The 21,174-nt window shown below is 36.6% G+C and overlaps 1 protein-coding gene across 4 annotated transcripts in view; it reads left to right on the top strand.

The window, feature by feature from the left end:
- The first annotated feature begins 502 nt into the window (after positions 1–502).
- Positions 503–21,174, top strand: part of eIF4G1 (eukaryotic translation initiation factor 4G1) — a 41,936-nt gene continuing 21,264 nt past the window's right edge. Inside the window, exons 1-8 of one of the 4 annotated variants that reach the window (XM_044395312.2) lie at positions 503–683; positions 1,144–1,180; positions 1,246–1,451; positions 5,460–6,215; positions 7,436–8,089; positions 8,154–8,334; positions 13,586–13,697; positions 14,111–14,166. In XM_044395312.2, coding sequence (XP_044251247.1) covers positions 1,374–1,451; positions 5,460–6,215; positions 7,436–8,089; positions 8,154–8,334; positions 13,586–13,697; positions 14,111–14,166 — 1,837 coding nt within the window. In that variant the 5' untranslated portion in view covers positions 503–683; positions 1,144–1,180; positions 1,246–1,373. Of the gene's footprint in view, positions 684–1,143; positions 1,181–1,245; positions 1,452–2,805; positions 2,938–5,459; positions 6,216–7,435; positions 8,090–8,153; positions 8,335–13,585; positions 13,698–14,110; positions 14,167–21,174 lie in introns of those variants that run through there. The other 3 variants (XM_044395313.2, XM_070218106.1, XM_070218107.1) reach the window with 3 other exon arrangements.

Genomic DNA, 21,174 nt, shown 5'->3' with positions numbered 1-21,174 from the left:
ACTTTTAATTAACATTAGTTATATTTACGAAGTGCAGAACATATTTTGACGCTTTGCTGCAAACATTTATGTTTTCGTACGCACGACAGCTTACATTTTGGCCCACACATAACAACCTGCTTGCGAACGCTTTTCCGCTCATAACAAACTACAAAAAATTAAAAAAAAACCAAAAAACAATGAGCTGAAGCATTATTTAATTTTTTCCCGCCATCGATTTGATTTGTTCTCGCAGTCATCGTTCCAATTTTCACAGTCAAGAGGAAGAATTCAGAGTTGCACCGAGAAAACATCGCCTAACTATCGCATAAAAGAGCCCGTCAAAGTCCGTTAAAATTGGATGGCGGACTAACTGGGAAATTTTCGGAACGGCAAAACCTTACGGACCATCCGTTCAACGGATGGTAGATGGTGGATGGAGCTCTGTGGGAAGACCCTATAAGTGACTGAACAGTGACTATTGGGAAAGTGGAATCGATATATCGAATAGTGAATGCAACTCTGCGCCGATGAACAGAACACATTGCATGTGGAAATTAACAAAAAAAATAGTTTTTGATTGTAATGATATAAAGCTCGAATTACGGCTTGATTTATTGCTGTTTAAAATACACTTAAAGTGAAATCAATAACAGTCGTATTTTTTTTGTAAATAATCGCATCGTTGAGGCACATATGCTCAGGTAAATTGAAGAATAATAATGAGGACTGGGCAACAAATATTACATGATGACTTTTGGTGCAAGTTGCCTTCGCCGAGTAAAAAAAAAGAATTGAACTCCGACACGTTGTTATTATTCGTATAAACTTTTAGAAATTACACAGATGGTGATCTCAGTGGCACGTTTTCACCGTCTGTACCTTTGTGACTGATAATTTTACTGTTCCAGTCTTGCACATTTTACGTCCATAGCACAACAGCAACGTCGGCAAATATGTAAAGTTAACAGGCTTGATTGATTTTAAGACTGCCAGATGAGAAATGGAAGTCATTTCGGGAAGTCGCTTAGTAGATTAAAAATGTTGCCTCTCCTACTTTTATTATTTATTGTCATTATTGACCGCAAACATACATATGTACATATACTTGATTTTTTAGACATTGCCAGATTTTTTTATACGTGTCATACCTTTAAATTTCAGATACGTTTCTGGAAGTGATATACCATATTATTTTCAGGTAAAATACGCCAAGTGCCAGTAAATCTATAATACATTTAATTTATTTAATAATATATGTTGCAGAATCAAATGGTTGTGTGACGACTTATTTTAGCGGGTCCAAAATCGCCCCAGAAATCGTCAATGAAACGGATAGGTTGACCGTTTGGCGATTTCCCTTACAACTAACTCACTAGGATTACATATACGTAATGCAACAAGCGATACCAACTATATCAACACAATCAGATATAGCTAAAGTCATGCAGCCCCATTCAGCACAAAACATGGTAAGTCATCTGACAATATACTCTCCAAAATTATAGCCAATTCTAGAAATCATTTGGTGTTAGCACGATTGTAGTACTATTATGCCTCATATTTTTTACAGAATATTTTGCTCTGATTCTAATTTTCATTAAAAAATGTCCGAATAGAGCTCGATAGCTGTACATTATTTTATTGGAAATCAAATGCACAGAAAGACTCTTTAATTGAATTTATTTGTTAAGATGGTATCACACTTCTAGTACAGTCGAAAGCGACATTGGAGAAAAGAGGAGAATCCAGGATTTTCAAACAAAAGTGTTATTGTATATTTTTTAAACATCAGTTTTCCTTGTACTTTTCACACGAGTAGGGGGATTTTTCCCAGAATCACCATAGCTTCAAAGTTCCTCTTGGAAATGTGGAAATATAAAATATGACCAAGCAACAATAGGCGTTTTGAGAACATGTTTCGCCTTTTTTCGCTGCTCTTTTTGGCTGCCGGCTCGGAAAACTGCGACCAGGATGCGTGTTTTAATTTATTTAATTAATTTCCAACCAAAAATGTATTGAAAAATTAAGCACAGCCAATAGGTTTAGGTTTGATAAGCTATTCGAACTTAAGTTAGTAACGTGCTTATTAAAAAAGTGATTTATTTTACAATAAACTTATACGCCGGACAAACAAACAGACTGCTTACCGCACTTTCGGATGAATTCTACAACTAGGAAATTCATATTACCCAGATATTTGGCTATAGATAATTAAATAAGTGTATACATGTCTAAAATTTTTATTGATTTACTGAAGAGCACTTGCAAAGTATTTCAAACTGGACAAACATTTTCTTTCTCTATTACCTTTATTAAATGAGTATATGCTCGTTTAATTCTGCGTACATCGCAAAACAAATTGAAATTCTTGTGACCTTTGAGATCCATTATGAGTTTCCAAAAGAAACGAGTTTATGGAAAACGTTTACGGTTTCGTAGGTTTTTCGTAGGGATACGATTTTTACCACACATTGAAGTAAATAAAGTTTAAATTTTGTAACACAGTGTTATATTTCTTAAGGGAGTTGCGTAAAGAACTTAACCTTAATGTTTGAAGGACGACAACTAACAGGTTACAATTTCTTACGGCTCGCGGTCCATCGAAGATATGTAAAGAGTTTTGGCCAAAACCCCATTTAAAAAAAAAACGTATGGGGTTATCGATCGAGCGAAACAGCTCAGCGCAAAAAAGTTTCAGCATAGCTGTTTTAAACGAACATATGAGCTTATTAACTACATCTGTTTTTCTGAAAGTGTAGTCAAGTTATCTTTGAGCATTCATTCTAAGTAAATCAAAATTTCTAAAAAACGCTGTCGGATCACGAAGTCTTTGATTTCGTTTTTAGAAGGTATTTGCTTATCACTATTCGCTGTTCCTTGCCTTATATTTTTGGGGTATCTCTTGAGCTTAATCAAAATTGGATAACTAGACGTTAACGCTGGCCAAGTTTAAAAGTATGATATATAGAATTAAAACATGTTCTAAAAGCAAAAAATATATTTTTTCAAAATAGCATTAAAAACCATTTACACACAATTGCCGCTGCTATTAAGTAAATTGTTATCAAAGTTGTTTTTAAATATCTCTCAGTTTTTTTTTTGCCTAAAGCAGGTTATCCACATCTGTTGGTGGTAATAAATAAAAAGGATTATATTTTGCCTATGCTCTCGAGAATGTTTATCAGACAAATTCGACTGCTTAAGGCAACGAATTTTATAAAAAAGGCAAACGCGGATTAGTTGGAGCGGGAATAGAAGCTTCGACACTCAGATTGCTTGTGGACAAACTTCTCCGACCATATATTGTTTTATGTTCTTGGTAAAATTAAGTAGCCGAGTCGATTTATCTACATATGGGCACTTCCAAAAAAAAGTCCACCAAGCCAAAAACCTTGAAACTTGAATAAAACATATTTCCACATGATTTTGCCCCGATATTAGTTTCTAAATAGTTGGATACTGAGCTTAACTACAAATTTGGAGTATAGTTTGATTATTTTTATGACAAACCCCACCAATATACGCAAAAATCAGTTTTTGGCTATTTTTTTTTGTTATTTTTTGGACCTGTCTTGTATTGTTAATTTATCCTATAGGAATGCTAATATGTGACATTTTTCTGTACTGAATGCTTCATTCACATACTAAACTATTAGGTTAAAAGCAAAACATCCAGCAATTGAGAGATAGAGGTAAAGAAATCCGCTTTACAAAACAGTCGGAAAAAATGTCCCGAGCGACATGTCCCGAGCGAATGTGGTTGAAACTGCACAAAAATAAACCGCAAAGAATTTTTGAGTGAAACCAAAAGCATTTCACGGCGACATGTTTGAACAACATTCTAAAAAAAATCGCATTCAAATATTCCATCAGAATTCGCTAATTTCTGGTGTTGTATGAACTTCCCCGAAATCCACTTCTATTTTTGTCCCGAGCGAATACGGCAGTTTTTTTTACCGATATCTTAAAAACTAAAAGTGGTACAAAATCGGGAAGAGTGAAAAGAAAAGCCCATAATTAAAATTAAAATCCATTGTTTTACAATTTTTTTTCAACTTTAAAGGTGTGCAAATGTCCCGAGCGACATTTTGGAAGTGCCCATATGTTCGTCCGTCTGTCTATTCCTCCCTATAAGCGGACAGACATCGGAAGTTAGAAAAGCAGAAAATTTGGTCCTATGCATCCTAAGAATTCCAATCTAGCGCCCGCAAATCGCAAAATTTTGTTGCGCCCACAATCTTGAGCTTCAAAACAAAATTTAATTGCATGTTTGAAATTTATTTTGTCAATGCCTATCGGCTTATTTGATAAGTTTTTGCAAACTGGGGCCAGGAGTCATTGCTAGTCGATATCTGAGTCGCACGTTTGAGTTGGAGATAGATTTGTGGGCGCTAGAGCTAGCGTGGAGCTCGGATGTAACAAAGTTGCGCTGCGCGGGAATCCCTAGAACCTTCGTGCTTAATCCCAACTTAAACCACTTTAGTAATCCAAATATAAAAAAAACAATTTAAAAAGCAATACCATAAGGTCATCGGAAATTCTTTATTATCGTTTCATAATCTGGGCTTCAGCAGCCGTTTTAAATGAATATTTCAATGTGCAGAAGTGTAATACTATTATAAGTTAACAACATAAGTACCTTTTTGGGATTTTTGTGAAGTTTTTCATTTTTTTAAATGGGTCTTAAAGAACGAAGTGAAGTCGGAATAGTCGACTATCTATTTTTTTAATATATTTTTTTTTATACTCTGGATACATTTTTTGTTGCAAATTATTGCTCTTTAAATGGTACAGTCCGGAAATATCCCCACTCTTGTGATCTGTTGTAGAAGTACCTATTTGGGACTTTTTTTTGTTTTTATACCGGTTACTCGTAGAGTAAAAGGGTATATTGTAAAAAAGTATGTAACAGCTAGAAGGAAGTTTTTTCGACCCTATAAAGTATATACCTTATTGATTAGGATCACTAGCCGAGTTGATCTAGCCATGTCAGTCTGCCTGTTTTTCTGTATGAACGCTGAGACATACACATATTCTTGGGCTTCCTATGCAGCGCAAGTTTGTTTCAGCAGAGAGCCACGCCCCCTCTAACGCTCACAATCGCCTTAACCGATTTTAAAAGGTGTCTAGCGCCCACAGCCTTAAAGATTTCGGAAAAGTAAACATTTTTTTGTTGTGTTTATCAATACCTATCAAAATTCGTTAAAAAGTTATGCCCGATCAAAGTGGTATATCTCCATCACCCTCGCACTCCCTTTAGCTGAGTAACGGGTATCTGATAGCCGGGGCACCCGACTATAGCGTTCTCTCTTGCTTTTATTTTGAATTTTATTTGAGGTAAGTTAAGTCGGAATAGTCGACTATACATATTTTTTTAATATTTTTTTGCAAACTCCCTGGATAAATTTTGAGTTAAAAATTTTTGCTAATTAAAATCTATAGTTCGGAAATATCCCCACTCTTGTGATCTGTTGTAGATTTTGCCAGCCAATAAAAAGACCAAAAAGTATGCTCAACAGGTGCTCTCTTCGAAGCCACAATGCCTTCAGCCACTGCAACAGCAGCATAGTCATCAAACACCGCAGCCACAGTTTCAGATAAATAAGGCATACAATGTGGTCTCCATTATTAAGGCAACAGCACAGAATGCTCAACAGGCTCCCCACTTGACGCATCAGCAACAACCCTCCCATCACCTTCAGCAAACACAGCATCAACAAAGCTATGCGAACGTTGTAAACAGATCCATATCGGGGTCTGGACCAGTTGGAGCCCAGCAGTCAACGGTTATATGTAATGGATCAAACATAATGGCCGTGAATGGTTGTCAACTGAATTCGTCTGATATGAATTCGACTGCAATTTACAACCTATCCAGTCACCGGGGTCTACCTGGAAGCCTAGATGCAAACGTTCGTTTTCTGAATGTATCGGACATTACAAAAAATGGCAATAACATCGGCGCATCAGTAGTATCGAATAACTCCATCGCCGGAGTAGGAAATGGAACAACTTCCTGTACTGGAGTCAGTAATAACAGCCAAATAACATTGACCAATTCGCACATAGGAACAACTATGGGAGTCGCTCTGGGCACGACTACAGCAGGGACAACCTACGTGCACGAGAAGAATATTGTTGGCGTTAGCGTCAATTGTGTTGATACTAGTAGAAAGTATGATTTCAAAAACAGTAGTTTGCTAACAAATAGCTTCCAAGCATCCACGGCTGAGGTAAAACATTAGAAATTTTAGGAACAGATGCATATTACATCAAGTTTTTGTTTATTTTAGTTACTTTATAATTTAATATTTTTAACATCTACAACCTGCGGTAAACTTAAATTTAGGAAAATTCCCAGAAATTTGGTATATATACCCGTTACTCGTAGAGTAGAAGTATATAGTATTCGGGAAAGTATGTAACAGTTGCAAGAAAGCGGTTGCGACCCTAACAAGTATATGATAAGAATCACTAGTCAAGTCGATCAAGCCATGATTTTGCTTCTTCTATGAATGAATCAATGCATAAATCACTCGCTTTAGCTGAGTAACGGGTATCTGATGGTCAAGACTCTCGACTATAGTGTTATCTCTTGTTCTGATTGGAGTTATGTAGTCATGTATGGATGCACAACAAGAGAGTAAGTTACTTCGGCGAGCCGCAGTTAATATATACTTGCAGTTAAAATAAATTGATTTTGTTCCAGGCATATCTTATATAGGAATATATACTATTGCCTTCTTAACATTTTTTTTTTAAATTGTTAAAAATCAAAACTTTAAAACAAACAAAGTTATAATGTTTTTATATTATTTATTCGATTATTCCAATGGGAGCCATAAGATATAGTGGTCCGATCCGGCTCGTGCCGACATATGTATTACCTGCCATAAAAATAAGACTTTTTGAAAAGTTTTTTCGCGATAGCTTTAAAAGTGAGAGACTAGTTCGCATAAAATGGACTGGCGGGACTGACTGGTTAGATGCTGATCAAGAATATTTACACTTTATGAGGTCCGATAAGTCTCCTCTGCGTTGCAATTTTCTAACTGAAATCATAATACACGGGTATAAAATAAAATTATTAAATTAAAATAAGTTAATTTATTTAGTGGGTTAATCTTTATGTTAAACAGTTATTTGTAATTTTGTTAGTGATTGACCTTTTTATAAACTTATATATCTTAAAAAAAGGTTAATACATAATGATCACAAGGGTTTATCGGGTTTTATTTGGGTTTGTTTACGTTAATATTCCAGTCGGAAAATAAAAATGATTCGCTCCGGGAAATGTATAATGTAACTAATAATCAGAGCTCCGTTTCCGTTCGTTTTTGACTTATTTTCCATAAACCATAAACCATAGTTTAAACCTTAAATCCCATTTTCGTTTTAGCTTACCTTTGCTTTCATGCTTCTGATAATTAATTTTCCTTTTGCATTTTTGCAGTTTGTTTCAACGGGAAACAATAATTCTGGTAATACCCGTTCAAATCCTCAAAGTAGCGGAATATTTCGTGGACCACCACCGACGGCGAATACCCCACGAGGTGCCAGCGGCGGTGCAGCGCGCCATGTCCATGTACAACCCATGTACCCACAGCCCCTTCACCAGAACATGGTGATACAACAATACACACAATATAACCCGCGACAACAAACATTTCCAACCTCTCATTTGCAATATGCACCCGCCCCAATGCCCTACTACCAGTACCAATACGTGCCAACTCTTCAACAACAGCCGCCGCCACATACTCGTAGTGCCGTAACGGTGAATACGAATGTCAATGTGGGAAATACTTTGCAGCCAGTCCAGTCCGGACCCAACGGACCACTGACTGGTCCTGGGGCTACCTCGTCGCAGCTTCAATTAATCACAAGCACAGTCCAGCCAGGAGCAAACACTGTAATGGGTGTAGGAGGTCCAGGCAGTGGAATGGGACAGGTTGGTGTGCCTCCAATGGTTGGAGTTGGTGTTATGCCAGCAAATGTGCAACCGCAACCCGTGCAGGTGCAACCAACGAGCCGGCGCCGACATCAGCATCGCTTACAGATAATCGATCCGGCAACTAAGAAAAATATATTAGACGATTTTGATAAGGCAAGTAAATAAATAACTTAACATTTCAAATAATCATTTACAATTTTGTTTATACATTTTAAAGACAAACTCAAACGCAGATAATGACTTCCCGGAGCAGGTTAACCTTACAAACACATCGGCAGCAGGCCTTACAGAAGGTCAAATACGTATTCCACAGCAAGATAGTTCTGGAATCAATAACTTAAGCAATATAACATCACAAGCATCCGAAGCACGGACAAACGCACCTTACACCCCCGTTGGTAAGTACCTCTTATATTTTACTATTGACCCTGTCAAAATGTTGTACTTATGATATTCCTAAAGATTTGTAAGTCTGATGTCAACAATCAAGGGCCTTGATTCAAGGCTAACATTTTTTCAATTTTAGTTATATGAATAATCTAAACATGTTGCGAAAGATTAAGATTTCCACCACCTTTTGCCTAAGAACAATTAAAAACAAGAGAGAACGCTATAGTCGGGTTGTTGTCCCGACTATCTAATACCCGTCACTCAGCTAAAGGGAGTGTGAACGCTGTACTCGGGTTGGTGTCCCGACTAATAATCGTAACTCAGCTAAAGGGAGTGCGAGGGAGATATATATAGAAATTTTGATTGCGTATAACTTTTTAATGAATGGTCCGATTTGAAAAATGTCTTCTACATTTCGATAGGTATAAATATACACAACAAAATTGCATTTTTACTTTTCGGAAATCTTTAAAGATGTGGGCGTAGGACCTATTTTAAAATCGTTAGTGGGCGATTGTGGGCTTTAGATGGGGCGTGGCGCTCGGCTAAAATAAACTTGCGCTGCGTAGGAAGCCAAAGAATATGTGTGGGAAATCTCAACCTTCTAGCTTGTGTAGTTTCTGAGATCTCAGCGTTCATACAGACAGACAGACGGACAGACGGACATGGCTAGATCGCATAGCTCGCAAATAACTGTTGACCGATTCGTGCGGTCCCCAAATAACTGTTTTTCTCTGAGACTTTGAGCAAACAATCAGATAGCAACCGATTGAATTGTTCGTACAGAAATTTTGCTCGCACTCAGCTGACGAGCAGTTTTTTCGGCTTTCTTTTTCTCGGCTCGCTTACAGACCGATTGCTCCTGAACGACGTTTCAAAAAGTCTTTTGCGCATGTGTTAACGTTAACGTGCTTGGGCGATATTGCTCTCCCTTTCACTCGCACGTACTTTCAAAGGGAATACATTGTATAGTTGTATTAGTGAAAAGACTTTTTGCGATGACTTTTTCAGTCAATCGGTCTTTTAATAAGTCTCCCTGTGCGAGCGACATTCGTATCTGTCGTTGAACGAGGTTCGTAACAGAGCGTCTCACGAACAGCTCAACGTAAAAGGCTCAACCGAAAACCAAAACGAAAGGAAACGAAGTGTGCTGCGCAGAGAGAGAACGAGGGGCATGCTATTTTCGGTTGTTCTCGGGAGTAGAGCGTAAGGAAAAAAACGGTTAACAGTTATTTGCATGCTTTGCTAGATCGACTCGGCTGGTGATCCTGATCAAGAATATATATAGTTTATAGGGTCGGAAACGCTTCCTTCTACCTGTTACATACTTTTGCACGAATCTAATATACCCTTTTACTCTACGAGTAACGGGTATAACAAAAGAGATCGCTATAGTCGAGTTCCTCGGATATTATATACCCAATATACCCGCTACTCAGCCAGCCAGTTATTACTTATTACCTAATGTAGGCGCCGCCAACTTTTGCGGTGTGTGTGCGTTAGAGTTGATGTGCTACATTCGATGACGAACTTGCGCTAAATTGTAAGCTAAGGAATATGAATGGCCTTATTCAGGGATATATATCTTACTGGAAAAGCAAGGTCCCCTTCATGACGTATTTTATCGATTTTTTTTGTAATCTGGTGTTTTTGCGTTCAAAAGTTACCAAGCTACAAAAGTGGCACCTAGTTATACCCGTTACTCGTAGAGTAAAAGGGTATACTAGATTCGTGCAAAAGTATGTAACAGGTAGAAGGAAGCGTTTCCGACCCTATAAACTATATATATTCTTGATCAGGATCACTAGCCGAGTCGATCTAGCCATGTCCGTCTGTCCGTCTGTCCGTCTGTCTGTCCGTCTGTCCGTCTGTCTGTCTGTATGAACGCTGAGATCTCGGAAACTATAAAAGCTAGAAGATTGACATTTTGCATGCAGATTCTAGGAGTTCCTACGCAGCGCAAGTTTGTTTCAAAAGGGTGCCACGCCCCCTCTAACGCCCACAATCGCTTATATACGATTTTAAAAATTTCAATATTTCGGAAAAGTAAAAATGCAGTTTTATGTTGTTTATCAATACCTATCGAAATGTAGAAGAAATTTTTTAAATCGGACTATTCGTTAAAAAGTTACGGCGGATCAAAGTTGTTATCTCCTTCGCACTTCCTTTAGCTGAGTAACGGGTATCTGATAGTCGGGGCACCCGACTATAGCGTTCTCTCTTGTTTTTGCTAAGATCTGCCATATTCTCAGCTAATTTGAATGCTCTGAAAACTACCAACAAGCCAACATAGATTTCTTTTAATCCGAAATCTCTATAGTTTTCAAGATCACGGCACTCACACGGACATGGCTACATCGACTGTGCTATTAATCCTGATCAATAATACATCAAGCAAAAACCACTTTTAATGTGGTAAAAAACTAGTGTCGATCGCAACTTCAACATACAAATGTTTGGATATCATATTTAGTGACAGATACATATTAGACGATCCGCGCTTCCTTAAAATTGTACAGCTTTGTATTGCAGCGTGCCGAATGAGAAACATTTTGAAAGTGTCGCATTCAGATTAACTGAGAATATGGCTGATCTTAGCAACAGCTTGGTGACATTTTTGTAGCCTAGTAACTTTTGAACGCGAAGAACACCAGTTTACAAGAAAACGAGGACACGGAAGCTAGCTTCGGCAAGCCAAAGTTTTAATACCCTTGCAGGTTTTACGAATGAAAATTTGACTAGAAAAGCAACATGAATTAATAAACAGCTAAATATTTTATAATTGAAAAAAAGCTTTGTAAATTTTTCACTCTATTGTTCCTATGGGAGCTATAGGATAAAGACGTCCGATCGGAACGCGCTTTTACCATGATCAAGATATGTATTACAAAAAAAACGATTTGGAAAGACTCACGTCAATAGCTTATACAATGCCCGAAATATCCTGAAAAACATGAAACTTTGAACGATTTCACCCTATTGTTCCTATAGGACCTATAAGATATAGACTTCCGATTGGCACGTGCTTTTTAAGGTATGCTTAAAAGAATAAGATTTGGAAAGATTCATGTTACACACACACATGTTTACACTCCGCGAAATATATTAATTTTTTGAAAGCTATATCCGAATGTTTCTATGGGAGCTATAGGATATAGACGTCCGATCGAGTCGATTTTCGAACTTAATCTGCGTAGACATGTTTTAAGATGACTGAAAGTTTTAAGTCGCTAGCTTTTATGCTGATCAAGAATATATATACTTTATGGGGTCGGCAACGTCTTCTTCACTGCGTTACAAACTTCTGACCAAAATTATAATACTCTCTGCAAGGGTATAAAAATAGATGAAATACGCCATGACGCCGACCTCGCTTTTCCGGTAAGATACATCTCCCTGATAAAGGCCACTTACAATTGTTTGTATGGTAACAATTATTTTTCAAGTGTAAAAAAACGTTTTTGATTAAATTTTACTTTCTAACTTGAGTTCTGATAAACCGATAATAGTCTCATTTTACAGGTAATAGAATGTTCTTTAACTATCTTATACAGTCATTGAGTTTCAATCATTCGTTTAAAAGCTACACTTAGTCAAAGTTTAAAAAGTTGAAAAAAATACAATAACCGAAATTAGTTTTATAACTAATACTGGTAGATTGTGCTTGAAAAAAAGCTATTGATCATTCTACACATCGGATTATATGCAAAATCATATTTTAAACGGCTCGACGTAAAATAAAAATAATACGATTTAGACCATGTTGTTTTTACATATCCTGCATATCAAGAACATATCCAAAATATTATCAAAGCAGGCCTTTGCCAGAACCCTTATAAACAGGGACCGTAATTATTATAAATGAAACAAGAAAGGAAGCTACCTTCGGCCAGCCGAAGCTTATATACCCTTGTAGATAAAGTAATGCTCACTCCGTGCAGTTCCAGGGATTCCAGATTCAGCGTTTCTATTTTAATTTTGTTTATACATAAGTAGTCAAGAATCAAAACGCTTTGACATATGTACTACCTGCAATAGAAAGAAGACTTTCGGGAAAGTTTCATCGCGATGGCTTTAAAACTGAGAGACTAGTTCGCATATAAACGGACAGACGGACATGGCTAGATAGACTCGGCTATTGGTGCTGAATCAGCATAAATCAGTATAAATCAGTATAAAGTATATTTATATATACGTCGCCTTCACTGCGTTGCAAACATCTGACTGAAATTATAATACCCTCTACAAGGGTATAAAAATAAAAACCTCCATTTAATGATTAATTAATTTGTAAGCGAAAAAAATATCACTTAGAAAGAATGATTATTATTTAAGCGATATTATTTCGCTTAAAAATATCACTCAAAGTGCAATTGCAGCCGTTCTGTACGGAATTTTACAATGTTTTAAATTTGTGCTTGTAGGTAGAACCACGGAGCACACATCGAGTTAATAAAAGAGTGTGATTTCTTTGTATAAATATTTAAAAACGCGGTTTTTAGTTTACAAAAGGTATGCATAAATACAAAAAGTATTAACCTTAGGACTTTATGTCATTTATATATTAGTAAAACGACTTTACAAATGTTATGAACTATTCCACTTAGATCCAACCCGACATGTGGGCTGGGTGTTAGTGTGTGTGTTGGTCCACCGATCTGTAAGCACGAGTTCGATTCCCACAGAAAGTGTTCTTTTATACAAAATTTTTTGTTTGTTTTAAGCGGCTTATACAAAGGAAATTTATTTCTTTCTTAACTGCTGGAGCACATAGCTCCGTGGTTCTACCTACAAGAGCACATTTAAATCTTTGTAAAATTCCGCGTAGGACGGCTGCAATCTAACTTTAAGTGATATTTCTAAGCAAAATAATATCGCTCACAAAATAATCAGACAGGCAGACAGACAGACATGGCTAGATCGACTCAATTTTAACAAAAAAAATTTTCGAATCATAATTTGAAGAGAATGATATACCTTTTGAACTATCGTAGCAGATTTTCAATTCTGCGCCTAAACTTAATAGTCTCCACGCGCACACTCCCGGTGCCATTCGTCACTACGTCGACTGCCGTCCACAGTAATATACTTCATAGGGCCGGAAACGCCCTTTAACCTATTACTCTGCGAGTAACGGCTAAAACTAATCATTTGATAAACATAAGCCTATCATAACTTTTAGCGATACATATTAAGTTTAAGTCCATCCCTATACCAGCTAACCATAATACTTATAAGAATACATTATTTATTTTAAAGAACCAATATCTGTAAGCCGCCAAGATGTTGGACAGACTCCAATCGTATCCGCGATGTCTGATGCACCTTCGGTTGAAATATTACCTACACCTCAAAGAGGTAGAAGCAAAAAGTAAGTATGTGTTATTACTTTACATAGGGTTTCCAAGAAACGCCCTCAAAATTTAAATCCGATCCAATCGATAAGCTTCACAAAAGCTAAAAACTTTGCCAAAAATTCAATTTTTAATTTGGTTTTTAATTCCTTCTCACAATCAATCAATTTTGAGTTACACTAACATACAAAGTTTACATATTAAATTTCTGATGACCCTGTGACCAGTTATGAGATCCACTCGAAGGGTCCCTTTTTATTATAGTCTCACAGAAAATGTTCTCAGTGGAGTCTTTTTGATATATTGGAAAGAAAATATCCGTGTTGGGCGGCAGTCTTACATATTCTCTAAAAAAGTTTTTTTTGATGGTACATAAAGCATACTCTTGTTTAATTTACTACTATCAACTTGATTTTATTAATTGTTGCAGAATTCCCATAGTGTCTCCCAAAAATGTATCTGAATCTACTGCTGCTTTAACCACTGGTAAGTATACGTAATGTAATATAACTTTCGAATGACTCTTTCTCTCCAAGAAAATGCTTATAAGGGGCTGTCCATATATTACGTAATCACCTAGGGGGGGGGGGGAAGGGGGTCATTGAAATGATTATGTTTGATTACATGGGGAGGGGGGGGGGTGTCTTGCACAATGATTACGTAATCATTTTATATACATTTTTTTATTTAAAGAATTTATTTTAAAACTTTTTTCCTTTAATTATATCTACAAACTTAGATAGGAAAGCAGAGAAAAATTTTTTTTAGTGGCTGGGCGGCGAAAAAGAAAATGTTTAGTGGTTCAATCACACGAAGGACGCGAAGACCTGGAATGGCTTGACGAAGAGTATGTTGGAGATAATTTCAGCGTAGACGAACCGAATGTGTCATACCAAACTCCATTTATAAACAATATATAAGATTGGGTTGCATCTCCGTTTGAATCCACAGATTAAAACAAAAAAAATTTTTCACCTATAAAATGTGTCTTTCGGCTTAAAAAAATATATTTAAAGTTAAAAAAATTAAAAAAAAAAAACGCTTCCCAGGGGGCGGGTTTTTTTATGCAGAATAATATGCGAAAAATTTGAAAACGATCGGTTAAGGGCCGCTTTCTAAAGTCCCTGTCAAAGTCCCTGTTAGCTATCTGTTCGAAAAACTTAAAGACTATATAAACTGTTCGTAAAAGCAAATCCGCTTTCTCGACTGCTTCAATTTATCTGAACGAGAAACAATTACAGAGTGCTGTTAACGCACGAATTGTGCTGTAAAGCGCAAAAAATGGCGTGCTTCGATTATTTAATTATTTGTCCGATTGACTTAACTTTTTATACCCTTGCAGAGGGTATTATGATTTCAGTCCGAAGTTTGCAACGCAGTGAAGGAGACGTTTCCGACACCATAAAGTATATATATTCTTGATCAGGGTCACTAGCCGAGTCGATCTAGCCATGTCCGTCTGTCCGTCTCTCCGTCTGTCTGTCTGTATGAACGCTGAGATCTCGGAAACTACAAAAGCTAGAAAGTTGAGATTTCCCACACATATTCTTTGGCTTCCTACGCAGCGCAAGTTTATTTTAGCCGAGCGCCACGCCCCCTCTAACGCCCACAATCGCCCACTAACGATTTTAAAATGGGTCCTGCGCCCACATCTTTAAAGATTTCCGAGAAGTATAAATGCAATTTTGTTGTGTATATTTATACCTATCGAAATGCAGAAGACATTTTTCAAATCGGACCATTCATTAAAAAGTTATACGCATTCAAAATTGTCAATATATATCTATCTCCCTCGCGCTCCCTTTAGCTGAGTTACGATTATTAGTCGGGACACCAACCCGAGTACAGCGTTCGCACTCCCTTTAGCTGAGTGAAGTATTAGATAGTCGGGACACCAACCTGACTATAGCGATCTCTCTTGTTTTTTAAATCGGACCATTCGTTAAAGTTATGCCCGATCAAAGTTTTATATCTCCATCTTCCTCGCACTCCCTTTAGCTGAGTAACGGATATCTGATAGTCAGGGCGCCCGAATATAGCGTTCTCTCTTGTAGTTTTACTATCAAATAAAAACATTAAAAAGTCTATTTAATGACGAGTGTAATAATTTTTCGTCACAAATGTTGATATCAGAACTTTTGTATGTTGAAGGTGCGATCGTCACTAGTTTTTTACCTCGTTAAGAGGTGTTTTTATTTGATATCAGAAGTTTTTGTTTGTTTACATTTGCTCTCATAGGAGCTAATATATACATTTAAATTTAAATTGGTCAATCATAATTTGTAAGCCATTGTATTTAAACAAATTAAGTTAAAAAGGCGTTTAAGTATTTCAAAATACCTTTTAAACGAGGTATAGCACATGTCTGTACCTTTAGTAGTGTAGAACTCAAAACTAACGAAATTTAGCTATTTTTAGCTTTTTTCCCGCTAAAGTAGAGGGTTTTTCCAAAAGTCGTAGAACAAAAGATTCCTATATGAAACTGTTAAATGCAAATTAACTGATTTCATGACCCTAATATACAGTTTGGATACCCACGCACAAAATTCAACACTCAGGAAGCGTTAGTTGTTCTGAGCTGGCAAAAGTGGCTATTGTCGTTTCTTAATAACTTTTAAATGTGATTTTTTACAGTAACATGATATATACCAAAATTTAAGGAATCTCAAGGGCTATACAGTTTAAAGTTGTAAGGAAAATCGTTAGAGCCGTTTTTGAGAAAATTTAAAAAAGGCTAAAAAGAAAGTTTAAAAAAAAATTCTTTTGTTCATATCTTTTTAACTATTACATTTACACAAATTGCAGATAGAGGGCGTTTATAGCATTTATAAATACCTTTCAAACGAAATGCAGCACAAGTCTGTAGCTTTAGTAGTATAGAAGTTACGGCTTTCCGAATTTTAGCTAGTTATAGCTGTTTTCCCGCTAAACTAGCGAGTTTTTCCAAAAGTGGTAGAACAAAAGTTTTTTATATCGATGTGATGAACGTCATATCAAATTTTCAGAACTTAAAAAACATATTTTGGACAAACTGACAAGCGGACAAACTGACAAACAGAAATTTTCATTTTGGGAAGAAGAAAAAAATCTTATTTTGGCTATAACTTTTGAACGGAGCGTCGGATTTTGACAAACGACCCCTCATTCGACGGGTATTTTCAAAAGGAATACAACTAAAACATTGCGGAGGGCATTTATCCCCACCGGCCCCAACAGCTCAAAATTTCGAAATTTTCACTTTTTCACCGCTCTCTCTTCCAAGCCAATTGATTTTCTTAAAGTCTTGGTATGCAATCCTGTTAGTTTTCGCAATACCTTTCGATAGGTGTATCATTCATTATAATCGGACCATCACAGTAGATTTTCATTTCTTCGTGTATATATAGTAGTCGCCTTCGCACACTCTCCTGGTGCGCTTCGTCACTACATGGACTGCCGTCCATAGTGATATGCACTTTCGAAAATTTTCGCTTTAAAATTACCCAAAACCTGCTCTATAATTTGTATGTTCAGGCCTTATAATAATGAGAGCAACTAGTGGGGACCATACCACTTTAGGATATGCGCCGTATGCTTAGTATCATTATCCACATATGGCCAATTCTCTAGGAATGTTAACCAAGCCAAAAAGCGTGAAACTTGAAAAATACATATTTCTATATGATTTTGCAATGATATTTGATTCTAGTTAGATGGATTCTCAACTAAGCTAAGTAATTTGAGTATCCTTGGATACTTTTCCAGGACAATACCTGTTATATGGGCAAAAAATAATTTTCTGATATTTTTTTAAAATGGCTCTCAAATAGTTTTTTGACGTTAAAAACCATCTAATAAAATGACGGAAAAAACTGTCGCGTGCGACATGTAAAGTGTGACAATGCCAATAAAAAAAACCAACCAATTAAATATTTGTAACCAAAATAAATACATTTTAAAAAAGAAATAAAAACACTATATATTCCTTCAGGTTTTGTTACAATCGAAAGTAAAGCAGGATGTCAAACAAAAGAGAACGCTATAGTCGGGTTCGTGTCCCGACTATCTAATACCCGTTACTCGGCTAAAAAGAATGCGAGGGAGATGGATATATAACCTTTTTTTGATTTTTTTAATTAATGATCCGACTTGAAAAATGTCTTCTACACTTTGATAGGTATAAATATACACAACAAAATTGCATTTATACTTCTCGGAAATCTTTAAAGGTATGGGCGCTAGACACATTTTAAAATCAATAGTGGGAAATTGTGGGCGTGGCGCTTGGCTGAAATAAACTTGCGCTGCGTAAGAAGCCCAAGAATATGTGTGGGAAATCTTAACCTTCTATCTTTTGTAGTTTCCGAGATCTTAGCGTTCGTATGGACAGACGGACGGACATGGCTAGATCGACTCGGCTAGTGACCCTGATCACGAATATATATACTTTATGGGGTCGGAAGCGCTTCCTTCTCCCTGTTACATACTTTTGCACGAATACCCTTTTACTCTAACTTCTATTGGTGTCGCGTGCGAAAGTCTTCGTATCTTTATATATCTTAAAAACGAAAAATGTCACACAGTCAGCCCTAGCACATATTTTAGTGCTAATCAAGACCTTTAATTTGAGCATAGTGCCAAAAGAAAAAAAGTACTGGAAGATGGTATTTTCTCACCTGAAAAGCGTACGAACATCGCGAGCGACAGCAGAGAATTACCCATATGCTTTTAAAATATGTTCTAATATGGTCTTATAATGATAACGAAGCATAATACCCTCGACGAAGACCCCACAATGATACTCCCACTTACTTGCTTTACGGTTTAAATAAGCTTTGTGGTGGGAGTATAGTGGAATAGTCCTGGTGTGGGGATCAGTTGAAGCGAAAAATTAATATCTTGTTTTTCATATAAAGTTTTTGTTAGGTTGAATACCAGCCCTTAAATGGGAAACGCATAAGGAAATACTAAGTCTTTATACCCTTGAAGAGGGTATTATAATTAAAGTCAGAAGTTTGCAACGCAGTGAAAGAGACTTTTCCGACCCTATAAAGTAGAAGAGAGTGGGGCAATTTCGTCACCTGCAATATATCGGAATCCATAAGTCGTGAAAATATATAATTTTTTTGTTTTAGTCCTTCAAGACGGCGTGGCACAACCAATGCATTTTTTTTTGCACAGAAGGCCAAGATAATTAAGCAATAATATTAAATGTGTTTTTTAATAGTTCAAAGGCTACATTTAGTTCTCGAAGAAATTTTTTCTGTATGCCACAATTGAAAAGGATAAGGATATATAGTACACAGTGCTATAATGTGCATTTCTGCGTTAGTGTTTTTTAACTTCGAGCCTAATTTCGGAAGAAAAATAATAATTTCTAAAAAAGTACTTTGTGGGGAAATTTCGCCACCCTATGCTTAGGGTAAATTCGCACCTATTTTAAATACATATTTTTTATTTGACGAGCTGGCTAACGAACAGACTACCGGCAGCAGCAACAAATATAGGACGTCAACAAAAACGGTACGCTTGATCAGTGTAGCATATTTACAGGCGTTAAATTCCCTACATTTTTCAGGTGACGAAATTGCCCCAGTGGTGTGGCGATTTTACCCCCCTATGTGGCGGAATTGCCCCAGTATATTGGTTTTACTTTTCAATTTTTTATGAATCAGCAAGGTAATTAAAAAAAAAGGGGAATGTCACATTTTTAAGCTCGGTGCTAACCGCATTCAACAAAAAAAAATACAAAAATGATAACGTGTCTCAAGATGGACAAAAAATAGGTTTGAAAAAATTCTGCCGAAATCGCCCCACTCTCCCCTATATATATTCTTGATAAGCACCACTAGACGAGTCGAATAAAATTTTTGAATAAAATTTTTAAAAAATCGAATATAGCTGCCATAGGAACGGTCGGAAAATAAAATGGAAATTAATAGGAAAAAAATTATATCTTTGTTGTTATACCCTTGCAGACTGTATTATAATTTCAGTCAGATGTTTGCAACGCAGTAAAAAAGACGGTTCCGACCACATAAAGTATATATATTCTTGATCAGCATCAATAGCCGAGTCCATCTAGCCATGTCCGTCTGTCAGTCTGTCCGTTTCCATGCGAACTAGTCCCTCAGTTTTAAAGCTATCACGACTTTCTATTGCAGGTAGTACATATGTCGGAACGAGCCGGATCGGACCACTATATCTTATGGCTCCCATAGGAATAATCAAAAAAATAATAGAAAAACTATTGTAACTTTGTAGAAAGTTACAAAGTTAACTTCCTTTCTTGTTTTTTTTTATTAATCTTCTTCTCTGAGGGATATAGCTTTTCTTTAACATTTCAAAATTTCGTAGAAACGGACGGACAGACGGACATGGCTAGATCGACTCGTCTAGTGATGCTGATCAAGAATATATATACTTTATGGGGTCGGAAACGTCTCCTTCACTGCGTTGCAAACTTCTGACTGAAATCATAATACCCTCTGCAAGGGTATAACAACGTCAAAAAATTTTGTTTCATGTGAAGTTTTTGTTTTGGACGACTTTTTGTTGGGTTGAGTACTAGCCCTAAAATTGTAAATTGTTTTGAAGAAATCGGAAAGATAAAACCAGTTCCAAAATGCTCCCCAGCAAGTAATGGCAAATTCTGTTAGTGCTGGAGCCCCAGATCACGAAAATACCACTTACCTTTTTTCGATGGTTTTTATACCCGTTACTCGTAGAGTAAAAGGGTATATTGTATTCGTTCAAAAGTATGTAGAAGCGTTTCCGACCCTATAAAGTATATATTTTCTTTATCAGGGTCACTAGAGTCTATATAGCCATTTCCGTCTGTCCGTCCGTATGAACGCTGAGATTTCGGAAACTACAAAAGCAAGAAGGTTGAGATTTCCCACACATATTCTTCCACACATAGACTTCTTACGCAGCGCAAGTTTATTTCAGCCGAGTGCCACGCCCCCTCTAACGCTCACTAACGATTTTAAAATGTGTCTGGCGCTTACACCTTTAAAGATTTCTGAGAAGTAAAAATGCAATTTTGTTGTGTTATACCTTTCTGAATGTGGAGGACATTTTTCAAACCGGAAAATTCATTAGGAAGTTATACGCAATCAAAAAAATTGTATATATCCATCTCCCTCGCACTCCCTTTAGCCGAGTGACGGGTATTAGATAGTCGGTAGTCTGAATTTCTTCTTTCAGCTCTGCACATATCCGACACATCAGTTTTCGATTAGTTTTAAAGTCAATAGATCAGAGCTTAACTTTCCCATACAAATCAATATGATTGGATAGTTAATGGCAGCGCAGCAGCTCGATAAAGATGAAATATGTGTTTTTTGGTCGAGTTTGGTAAGTGGTAAGTCAGGAAGTCGGGAACTACAGGTCGTTGTGATCAGTTTAGCAAAAATAGCCAAAAAACTCCTATAAACATATTTTTTAACTATAATCTCGAAACTATTGTATGCAGAGCAATTATGTTTGGAAATGATTAGCATTTTTAAATAC

This window comes from Drosophila takahashii, chromosome 4, assembly GCF_030179915.1.
Source record: "Drosophila takahashii strain IR98-3 E-12201 chromosome 4, DtakHiC1v2, whole genome shotgun sequence".
Classification (NCBI taxonomy): domain Eukaryota; kingdom Metazoa; phylum Arthropoda; class Insecta; order Diptera; family Drosophilidae; genus Drosophila; species Drosophila takahashii.
Note: the sequence above shows the minus strand (reverse complement) of the source record. Positions and strands in the feature narration are given on the sequence as shown.